This window comes from Lipotes vexillifer, unplaced genomic scaffold (assembly GCF_000442215.2).
Source record: "Lipotes vexillifer unplaced genomic scaffold, Lipotes_vexillifer_v1.1 scaffold395, whole genome shotgun sequence".
In the NCBI taxonomy this organism is placed as follows: Eukaryota; Metazoa; Chordata; class Mammalia; order Artiodactyla; family Lipotidae; genus Lipotes; species Lipotes vexillifer.
The window spans coordinates 6,025,605-6,035,988 of NW_006797390.1; the positions used below are offsets into that span (position 1 = coordinate 6,025,605).

Consider the following 10,384-nt stretch of genomic DNA (forward strand, 5'->3'; position numbering starts at 1 on the left):
GTCAGCTGGGTGGAGGCCTGGAGATGGTTCTAGGCTAGCACCTTCCTTGCATAGGTGAGAACAAACACGGAGGCCTAACAGGGATGGTGCTGACCTCAAGGCCACGCGGCAGATAGGTTCCAAGGGCAGGAGCAACAGGTGCTGGCAACGGACAGGAGCGTCATGGTCATAAGCCGTCCTCGGCTCATTTGGCAAATATTCCCTGGCACCTAGAAGACCTGTGATGGGCGGGGTCTGTGCTCGACACAACGCAAACACAAGTGAGACGCAAACCTGCCTTCCAGGAGATCACCATCGAGGGAGGCACAAAAACAGACGCTGATAGTACAGCAGGGTACCACGCCTGGGCACACATCCGCCCAGAGATGCAGGGAGCCAGGCGGGGCTCCGCGGGGCTGTGTGTCCCAGCCCTGGAGGGGCTCAACTGGACCCAGGTCAGAGCCACAGCTGCAACCACAGTCATGACAGCAAACCCATGCCAGCTCCCCTCGTCCCGGGCACAGGTCTCACTTAGCTCCGCCACTGTCCTCTGAGGAAGGTGACAAGGTTACCGCCAGTGTGCAGGTAGAGAAAACTGGGGTGGAGAGGCTGCAGATCACGCAGCCAGGAGGTTATGGGAGAATTGGGGTTTGAATGCGGTCCTCCAGCCCAGAGCGTGCACTCCACTGTACCTCAGGCTCCTCCCATGTGAGGGGACCGGGGTCCTCCGTGACGACACCGCGGGAGCCTACCATCACGGGCAGGTGTGCGCTTTGGCTCCAACTCTGCACCACGTGGCGGGTGGCGTGAGTCCCATTTAACAGCCTGAGGTCCCCCAAGCCCTGGCCCTGCTCTGACTTCCCACCCCATCTGTAATCCGGGCATCCTCAAGCTTCCTTCAGAATCGTTTCCTGGCAACGGTGGATCGTGTGCCTTGTCCCCTTGGCCCCAGGAAGCAAGCACTCTGGCCCACTGTGGGCAGAGGCTTTGCCTGGAGGGACTTCTCCCTCCCAGGGGCATCTGCACATTTTGCCTGGGACCCTCAGTTCTGAGAACAGGGAGCTACCGTCTCACTGTGCAGGATGCGTTCCCGGCCATCGAGTACTGTCTCATCTAATCCTTGCGACAGCCTGGGACAGAGGTGTGATCATGATGTCATCTAACAGAGGAAGGTTTCACACAGGAACGAGCAATTCCAGTATCTCGCTGCGGGTCTCAGCCATTGGCTGGAGGAGCCAGGCTACAGCCCCAGGTCTGTTTAGGCTGGCTGGAGTTCAAGGTGTCATTCATGACTGTGAAGCTGAGTGGGAGCCTGAGAAGCCTGTGCCTTTGGCTTCAAGCTCCATCCAACCGAGCTAACCAACTGTGGCCAGAAAGCAATTGTCATAACATCAGAAACCCATTATGACCCATGGAGACTCTGAAAGATGCTTCAGGAATACGCTCTGTGAGTGGAAAGTGATGCCGAGCATCACGGTCCCCTGGAAACAGCCGCCTGGGGCTTGAAGACGACAGACGTATCCCGGCACACACATCAGCCTGGTGCAGACCCTACGCGCCCTCCTGCCTCCCAGACAATTACATCCCCCCGAGCCGTCCTTGTGGGAAGAACAGTAGGACCTGACACCAGAAAGGAAGAGGCAGACGATCTCAGAGCTGCACAGATTGCCCCTGTGCGCTTCCCTGTTGCGGAGAGGCAATCCTACAAGGCAGCCATCTGAACTCCAGCCGTTTTCCACCAGCATCCGGAGAAGCCTCCTCTCCACCCTCCACCCGGGGCTCCTAGGGGTTCCACCAGGTGTACTTTGCATGTACATTTTCTGTGGCTGAGTTTCTGAAATAGGCAATAAGTTAAGTCTATTGCCCTTTTCCACGGGAAGCAACTGCCAAATTGAGTTCATTGGCTTGAGAGCACGTGTGGCCTGCAAACCTTGTCCTGTCACTTTCCTGTTTAAAGCTCCAGTGTCTTCTCAGTGACCGAGGAAAAAGTCTGCTTGACACGGCCACAGGCTCTCGACCGCGGACGCCAGCTGCATCCCAGGCCTCCCTCCTCCCGGTTCCCCCAGCCCCGGCCTTCTTGTCTCTACTTTTCTTTCCACAAGTGCCTCCCTGTGCGGACTCCTTTGGGCGGGGCCTTCGCACCTGCCGTTTCTGCCTATGCATCCCCTACCTCTCTCTCCCTTACCCTCCCCTCCTCTTCTGCTTTTTCAAGTTTCCGTTTAAAGTCATATCTTCAGAGAGGCTCTCTTGATCCCCTAACAGTCTCTGCTCCCTCGTAATATGTATCACTCTTGTGGAGCGTCTGTTCCTGGCGCCTGCTTTGTTCTCTGCTCTATTCCCAGTGCCTGGCATAGTGTCTGCTACCCAGGAGGGACCGCGACAAGTTTATGGAATGAGGAAATTGGAAGACGCTCCTCACGTAGCTCTCCTGGGTCCAAATGGGACCAGAACCGGAGCCACTGTGTTGAGGATGGCTCAGCACCCACGCCTAAGCTGGGAGCCACCTCCAGGTAACAGGTGGGGGTGTGTCTCCTTCCCCTGCCAGGTAGGTCTTCCACGTTTGGTGATCACACAGGATTCCTAGACCACACCTTCCTTCCCGCACAGGTGTTCTCCTGGGAGGCGCACTCCTGGCCCTGAGCGCAGAGAAGGACCCTCCTGTTCTGTCCTTTTCCTGACTCACCACGCCGTAGTGGCACATGCCTCTGTCACAGTAATGACGATTTATGACAGTGGACGGTTGGCCGGTTATTTCCTGTTCAGTATAGCCAGACAGCTCTGGAGCATTTCTGTGGCTGTTACTGCAGTCAAGATGGGTTTGACTGGCCTTACCGGTCCCCGCCTCCTCTCTCTTGCTGGTTCCCGGAATGTACTTCTGAGTCTCTCGCTCTAGCCATCAAAGAGAATAGGTGTCCCCATTATAGAAACTGAATATGTTATTGACCCAAACCAAATATGACTCTTCCTGGGAAAAGCAGTGTGAGTTGAATTCCAAGGTGAAGTGAATGCTGCAGATTCCTACTGCGCTGCTCCAGGATGCAACTCAGGCCCTAGGCCAGCTGGGTCTCAAGGTGACCAGGAGGTTCTTAGAAATGAGGTAGAGAGAGCCACAAGGGAAGGCCCTGCCCAGAGCACCCAAGGTGGGGCTGTGGCATCTCAGTAATTGAGGAGCTTTTCATTCTAATGGAAGGCCACATGTGTCTTGGTGCCAGGCGGTCGCTGCCTGCCAAAAGGCTGGGTGACAAACGTCAAGACCTCAGCAAGCCACGTGGGAAGGCTTTAATGAGCTAATGAGAAGAGCCACAAAGCAGGCCACCCCTGCCCAAGGCTTTTGGCAGAACTCTACACATGTGTCGCCTGCAGTGCTGTCCCCGAACCCGGGGCCTCAGCCTGCAGCCCCAGGGCCTAGCCAGCTGCTGACCGTGGATGGCAGTGCCTGCTGTTCCCCCAGGGCCTGCAGAGGCCCATGGGCCTCAGGCGCTGGCACCCAGCCATACTTCTCAATGACAGGGTTGGAATGCAGGCAGAAATGTTATTACTATAGTACCCATAACTGGAATTTCCATTGTACTTTCCATTTCCAAACGTGTTTTCTAGTTCTTTCGTTTCATCCGTGTTACCTCCTTTCAGTCTTACCTGGCCCAGACTCACACGGTTAGTTAAGCACCAGCGCTGGAGTTCGACCGGGTCCTTTGGCTCCAAACCTCCATCATGTGGCAGAGTCATCCAGGGATGGACGCTTGCCTTAGGAGGTGGGGACCGCATGGGCCTGGGTCCTTGACCCAGCACCCTAGGGGTTTCCTCTGCCCTGTGTGCTCTGGCTTCTCTTGAGGCCAAGTCACTGGCTACAGCCTAGAGGTTGGTAAAGACCCTTTTCACTTCTGCGGTGAGAGATGACCTATCACTAGGGCACAGGAAGGGCTCCAGGCCTTCTCTGGAAGTGACAGGCTGGGCCGCCGTGGGCAGTTTGCGGAGGGCAGGGCAATTCAGCAGGGTCTCTCTCTAGAGCAGATCAGGCCCCCCACCACCACCTGGACACAGCTTGTGTCCCCTGCTGAGGGGGCCAAGACTGCAGGGGACAGGGGAGAGGTGGGGTGGTCAGGGAGGACGGCTGAGGGACCCCACTTCTCAGTTCTGGGGCAAGCGCAGGCCCCGCCCACCCAGAGACTGACCAGCCTGCAGTGCGTACCTGGAGCCCCAAGGGCAGGGACGGTGCTGCGGACTCTGCTCTGTTACCAGTGCCCAGAGCCCATGCCGTTTCCAATACATGTTTGTTGGCTGAATTTCTGCTCACTGAGCAGGCTGTGTCCGAGTCTCAGCTGAATATGGGCTGTTTCCAACAGGATGGGGGCAGAGCGGCCTCCGAGTCTCTGGACGTGAGCCGGGCACATCCAGTGTGGTCAGACAGGTGTGAGGTGATCTCCCATCCCCGGGAAGCCAGACTCCTCCCGGAGGTCACAGGACCACAGGCCAAGGGTCTGGGATCCACATGCCCAAGCGTGTAAGGTAGGATGCCTCACAGGTGGGGCTGTGCTCAGAAACCAGGCATGCAGGGAGGTGCCATTCAAGACGCCAGGCAGGGAGCAGGGATCCAGAAAAACCTGCCTTTAGGAAGAGGGCTCCAGAAACCAGGCTGGAGACCCTCCAAGTAGTCGAGAGCGGGGTCTGTGAAAACAGGACGGAGCTCCTGTCCTATGTGGGACCTGGGACTTACAGATATAGATGGGAGACGAGGCAGGGCAGAAGCCCAAGGATCTGAACTGGCCAGTAGGCCAGGGACAGGCGCTTGACCAGGTGGCCACCCTGAGGCATGGGGATGCGCTGAGAGGTCTGGCTTAATTTCGTTCCGTTACTGAGGTCTGGAACCACGCTGGGCCTATCGGTGCAGCACCAGGTGTGGTGCCCAGAGGAGAGGAGGGCTGCCGAGGGGGGACCAGGGAGGGCAAAGGGGGGGCGGCATCCCCCGAGGGGCACAGATCGCAGGGACGGGAGCCTGCGGGTCCTTGAGTAGTCCCAGGGCGCGTTCCACGGGAGTCAAGCTGGTCCACTGTTGCCTGGTTCCTCCCGCCTGCACCCCCATCTGTCCAGGGGAAACTCCGGCAGAAAGAGGCAGATCTCTGCCCTTGGAGCTTGTGGCCCGGCGGGGAAGTCCAAGCCTGCAGTGGGCCTCAGAGCAAGCGCAGAGGGGCCCACGAACAATCCAGGCCAAATAAGACCATGAAAGGGGCACCGCGGCTGCAGGCCTGGGGAGAAGTGGGGTGGGATGGAAGGGAGAAATTCCCCAGAGAGGGAGGAGGGCGGGGCACGGAGAAAGTCGCTGCTGAGTCGGGTACAGTCAAGGAAGGAAGGATGGAAAAAAGAAAGAGGCAGAGAGTCAAGGAAAAACAGTTTTCACAAGTGAAGTGGTCTCCGCAGCATCCCTGTTGCTGAGCTGAGCCCTCATCCCATCGCGAACGTGCTCAGAGCAGACACTGCTTATTTCCCACTGAATCAGGGGAGATGACAGTCCCAGTGCAGCGCTCCCGTGGGCAGGACGGAGGGGGCCGTGGGGGAGGTGCCCCTCCACATTCTCCAGACTTCACTCCTGCAGCCCAGGGGCAGAGCAAGGAGCCAGGGTGGCAGGTGCTGAAGACCCGGGGCCCGGGAGAGGCCGCGGGGGTGCCCGCTTCTCGTCTTCTGGCTGGAAAGGCCCAGAATACTGCCGGGCCTTTGCCCAGCCTGGGCCTCCCCTTCTGGCCCCCAGGGGTGTCAGGAACGCCTGCAGTTCCCAGATGCCCAGAGCTCCCGGAAGGTCATCAACCTTACTGGCTCTTGGTGGCCATGTGGGATTTGGCCCTGTGGACCATGGATGGAATTCTCCAAAGCTGGATGGGCTCCCTTCCCAGGGATGGGCAGAATCCAGGGGCTCCCCGACTCCCACTAAGGGGTTCCTCTCACGTGCTCTCTGGGGGACCCCCCGTCCTTCCTCAACCCCCTTCCTTCTTTTATTTATTTATTTATTTATTTATTTATTTATTTATTTATTTATTTATTTATTTATTTTGCGGTACGTGGGCCTCTCACCGTTGTGGCCTCTCCCGCTGCGGAGCACAGGCTAGATCGGAAGATTTATTTATTTATTTATTTATTTATTTATTTTGCGGTACGTGGGCCTCTCACCGTTGTGGCCTCTCCCGCTGCGGAGCACAGGCTCCGGACGCGCAGGCTCAGCATCCATGGCTCACGGGCCCAGCCGCTCCGTGGCATGTGGGATCTTCCCGGACCGGGGCACGAACCCGTGTCCCCTGCATCGGCAGGCGGACTCTCAACCACTGTGCCACCAGGGATGCCCTCCCTTCCTTCTTTTAATGCACTCACTGTTCTCCCCGATAAAGTTTCTCTATTTTTCTTGTCCAAAACATGTGGACAAAAGCATTCCACGATTTGCACTGTGTTTGTCTCTAGCTACAAAGAGAGGCCTCCCCAGCCGGAGATGCAGAGGACTGAGCAGGGCAGCAGAGGACACGTGAGTAGGTGTGGAGATGGGGGCCCAGCTCCCCCAGGACCCCACTCCTCCCCCCACCCCGGGGCCCAGAGGCTCAGCTACCAATGTGGGCAGGGCCTCCGTGCCCAACTCCCAGGGCTTCGGGGAAGCCAACACGTACGCAGATGCCAGAGGGCAATGAAAGGGCAGGGGCCGCTGCCACTGGAGTCAGTTGTCATTTTCCTGGGCACTGCCATTCCCAGGACACCCACCCACAGGCCAGCCTGGCTCGCTCCTTCCCACACCAAGGAGGCAGCCCTTAGGCTCCTCGGCAACTGAATCCTCAAGGCAGCTTGGTCTGGTCCCTGCCCATGGGTGAGGCCCCATCTTTTCACCAAGTGATCATCCTGACCACAGAGATCTCATTCCTGCCACGGTTGAGCCCTGGAGCAGCAAGGTGGGGAACAGGGACAGGTAAAGAACTCCAGAGGCCCTGCCTGGTCCAGGGCACACCTGTCCCTCACAGCCGGATGGCAAATGCAATCACAGTGTGTGACTTGCAGACAAAGGGATGAGGCACCCCTGCTGGAGGACCAGCTCTGCCTGCCCAGGGCTCTCTCCAGCCCGGGAGGGCATCAGGGGTCACCAGGCACTTCCCTGAGGCCCCTGCAGTAGCTCACCCCTTCTGCTCCTTCCCAAGAAGGGAACATTCTGGGCCTTCGAAGAATCCCAGGCCTCTGCTGACCTGGCAGGCCCCCATCTGGCTCTGCCCTCTCCACGATGGGACCAGAGTCTAAAGGGGTAGAGGTGGCAGGGCAGAAATCGTTTTGGGAACTGGAGACTTAGCAACCACTCTGGGGAAGGGAGCTTCTGTAGAACCTAGGATGTCACCTCCAGGACCCAAGTTCTTTCACTTGGGCTCTGTGGGTGCCCTGTTCAAGACCTGGGGAGGGGGGGCGGTTCCATTGATGGGGGTGCAGGCCAGGGCAGACACCCAACCTAGGCAGCCAGTAACGGGGTGAGGGAGAGTAGGAACGAGACGGTCCACCACCACGCCCTGGCACGTGCCTCCACCGGCCTCGCCCGCAGACCCTGCCCTCGTCTCACACTAGCAGCCAGGACCGTGAGCCCACACCACCTCCTGCTTCCTCCCGACCCTCGCAGCCTCTCCCGCCCCGACCTTGGCCTCTCTCCGGGCTACACCTCACCTCCCATTCTGGAGCACTCGAGGTTAACTCATGTCGCCCCGCCCCAGCTGCAGGGCTCTCCTTCCACCCCTGAGGGTCACAAGGGAGAAGCCCTTGGACTGGTCCTAGCTTCAAGGCTCCCTTTACCAAGGAGCTACCTTCCTTTTGGGAGCGGCACAATTGGATCTTCTGTTCCACTGTGGCCTCTGACCTCCTCCCGCCCCCCTGCCCAGAGCGCCGAGAACATAGCCGCCCCATCGCTTCGCTCTCATGTGCATTTATTGAGCGCCCACGGAGTGCACGGTCCTATGTCCAGGGTTCGGAGCCACAGTCTAGTCAAAAGGAGACCGGAGCTAGTACAGAGGACATTTCATAGCTGGGAAGGGGTGGGGAAGGGGGAGAACTAATCACAAAACAAATTCCTATTCGAAAGCAACAGAATCTCCTCTGAGAGTAACATATATTCTACACACGCGCACGCGCACACGCACACAGCCCTGGATGAACACAGACGTTACCGCTTGGCTGTATATGCAAGCACATACCAGTGTGCCGGGCAAAGGAACTAATAGGTATGCTGTCCGTGCATGCGCACGCACACCGCCGCACGCACAGAGTCCGGCTTATGCTATCAAAGACGCTAGTCTCCAGGGTCTAGTGAAGCAAATCTGTCCTAGATGCCTGCAGCATGCAAAACTTGGAGATCCGAGAGTCACGGTTAAGGAGGACGATGGGGACACGCGTGGACTCCTCCATCGGGGCCCGGCTGCCGCGCTGGCCGTGCCTCTCTGTCGGGACGACAGAGCCTCTGAGAAGGGCCCCCAGAGCAGAGCCGAGAAGCTGGAGGCCCTCTGTCCAGTGGCAGGGCCCTCAGGAGGCCGGCTGAGTTCACCAGTCTCAAGGGCAGTGTGTCAGACCCCGGTTTGGAGCGTGTAGTCCTGCAAACAGGGTCCCTTGTGACGGCGCCTCAGACGGAGGTGAGTTTCCGTGCTCGCTCGCTCTCTGCAGCCTCCCACGTGTGCTAACGCATTTTGTAGTAATTAGATACGGATGTTTCGCACAGCTGTCCCTTAAAATCCAAGTCTACTGTGAAATCGAGGTCTCGCTGCAAAGAAGGAGGGGCCAGGGCATCAGCGCAGAAGGAGGCGGGGACCGCCCCCCTCCCCGCAGGCAGAGGGCCGGGCGCATCTGCGCCGCTAGGGTTTTCCAGCTCAGGGCTCCACTCCCCACCAACAGTCCTCGGGAGCCTCTTCCGGTGCCTCGTTACCCTCACGGGGAGGCCTTTGATTTCTAACCCAAGCCCTTCCTGTTAGAATACAGAGATGTTTCCTCCCGGGAGAAGTGGGGCGGTTGAGTCTCCCAGGGCGGAAGCCTCGCCTCGGCGCACCCTCCGCGCCTGCCCGGCACGTGCCCGCACCCCAGGGGCCTCAGAAAGAATCACACGGCCTCCAGCCCCCCAGGCCAGCCTGAGGAATGCGAACCTGGTCTTCCAAGCCACCACACACTGTTCTTTCCTGGCTCAGCTGGTCCCAAATGAGGCAGAGTCCACGGCCACAGCCTCTGTTCTCAAAACACCTCCCACCAAGGGCGGGAAGCTGTCCTCAAGGCTGGGAGGGTGTCCGGGGTGTCCTACAGAAAGGCTCCAGTTCCCCAGTCTTACGGGGTCCAGGCTGGAGTCCTTGAAGCAGGCCATCACATCCAAACCCGCCTTCCTACCGCTTCCCCTGCCGCTTTTCCGGTTGTGCACAAGGCAGCCAGGCGCCCCCCGGGGCAAGCGGGTCCTGGCAGCTCCCCGGAAGCCGGCCCCCGGGGTCCCTCCTCCTCTCTGACCCCGGCCTCACAGAGGCTGCCTCAGCACTCACCACGTTTTTGGCGTTTGGCTTCATGGATATGGTCCCGTAGATCTCCTCGCCCCTCCGGACAGTGAGGCAGTCTTCCAAGTAGAAGACAGTCTGCTTCCAGTGGGTGTAGGGGGCGTCGGGGGCTGAAGGATGACAAGGAAGAGTTAGAGAAGGCGTCTCAGAGGGGCCGGGACCCCGCGCGGACGACGCACTGAACACCGCAGCAAAAGCACTCTCACTGGGCCAGGCACCCAGCCCCTGCGCCTGCTCCAAGCCCGCAGGACGCCCTGCTCAGCCCAGGGACTCCTCCCGGGGTCAAGGCCCCACCCCCTCGGGACTGCGGGTCTTGGCTGGGGATCAGAAGAGAAACAAGCTGATATTACGAAGCCATACAAGGGGCGGCATTAACAGCGAATCTCAAAATGCTACTGGTTTTCATTAGTTCAACAGAGTGAAGACTTTCAGACATTGGAGGGGAGAGATTTGGAGGGTGGTGCCATCCTGTCTCCGCTTAAATGACACCGTTCATGCCAACGCCACGGCTAAGCCAGTTTCGCCAATTCCACTGATACCCCAGTCCTACAAATAGCTTTCCCGGCCTGCCTCTCTGTCCTAAAACCAATCCTAGTTCCCTTGGCCCAGGCCTGCCCTGGGGTTTCAGCCGTGCCTTCCTACCTGGATGAATAGAAATAGGGGAAGATTCTCATCCCACGGACCCAACGCTGATCCACAGCTCACACCTCATGCACGGTCCAAAGCCACAGTGACTGATGCTTGCACCTCCCCTCCCCTGTGTTTGCCACGAAATCCCATCCATCCCTCTGGGCACACTACAAATTCCACAACTAGATGAGGGGTCCTGTCTTATGGGCCCCCTTCCTCAGCAGCAGCCGTCCTTGGGACGCTCTTCCCTC

At 58.7% G+C, this 10,384-nt stretch overlaps 1 protein-coding gene across 1 annotated transcript in view; it reads right to left on the reverse strand.

The window, feature by feature from the left end:
* Positions 1-8,650: 8,650 nt before the first annotated feature.
* The window catches only part of PRMT8 (protein arginine methyltransferase 8), an 81,832-nt gene continuing 80,098 nt past the window's right edge, over positions 8,651-10,384 (reverse strand). Inside the window, exons 10-11 of the mRNA XM_007469450.1 lie at positions 9,492-9,613; positions 8,651-8,734 (exon numbers count right to left, since the gene is read on the reverse strand). Of these exons, the coding sequence (XP_007469512.1) occupies positions 8,651-8,734; positions 9,492-9,613 (206 nt within the window). The remainder of the gene's footprint in view (positions 8,735-9,491; positions 9,614-10,384) is intronic.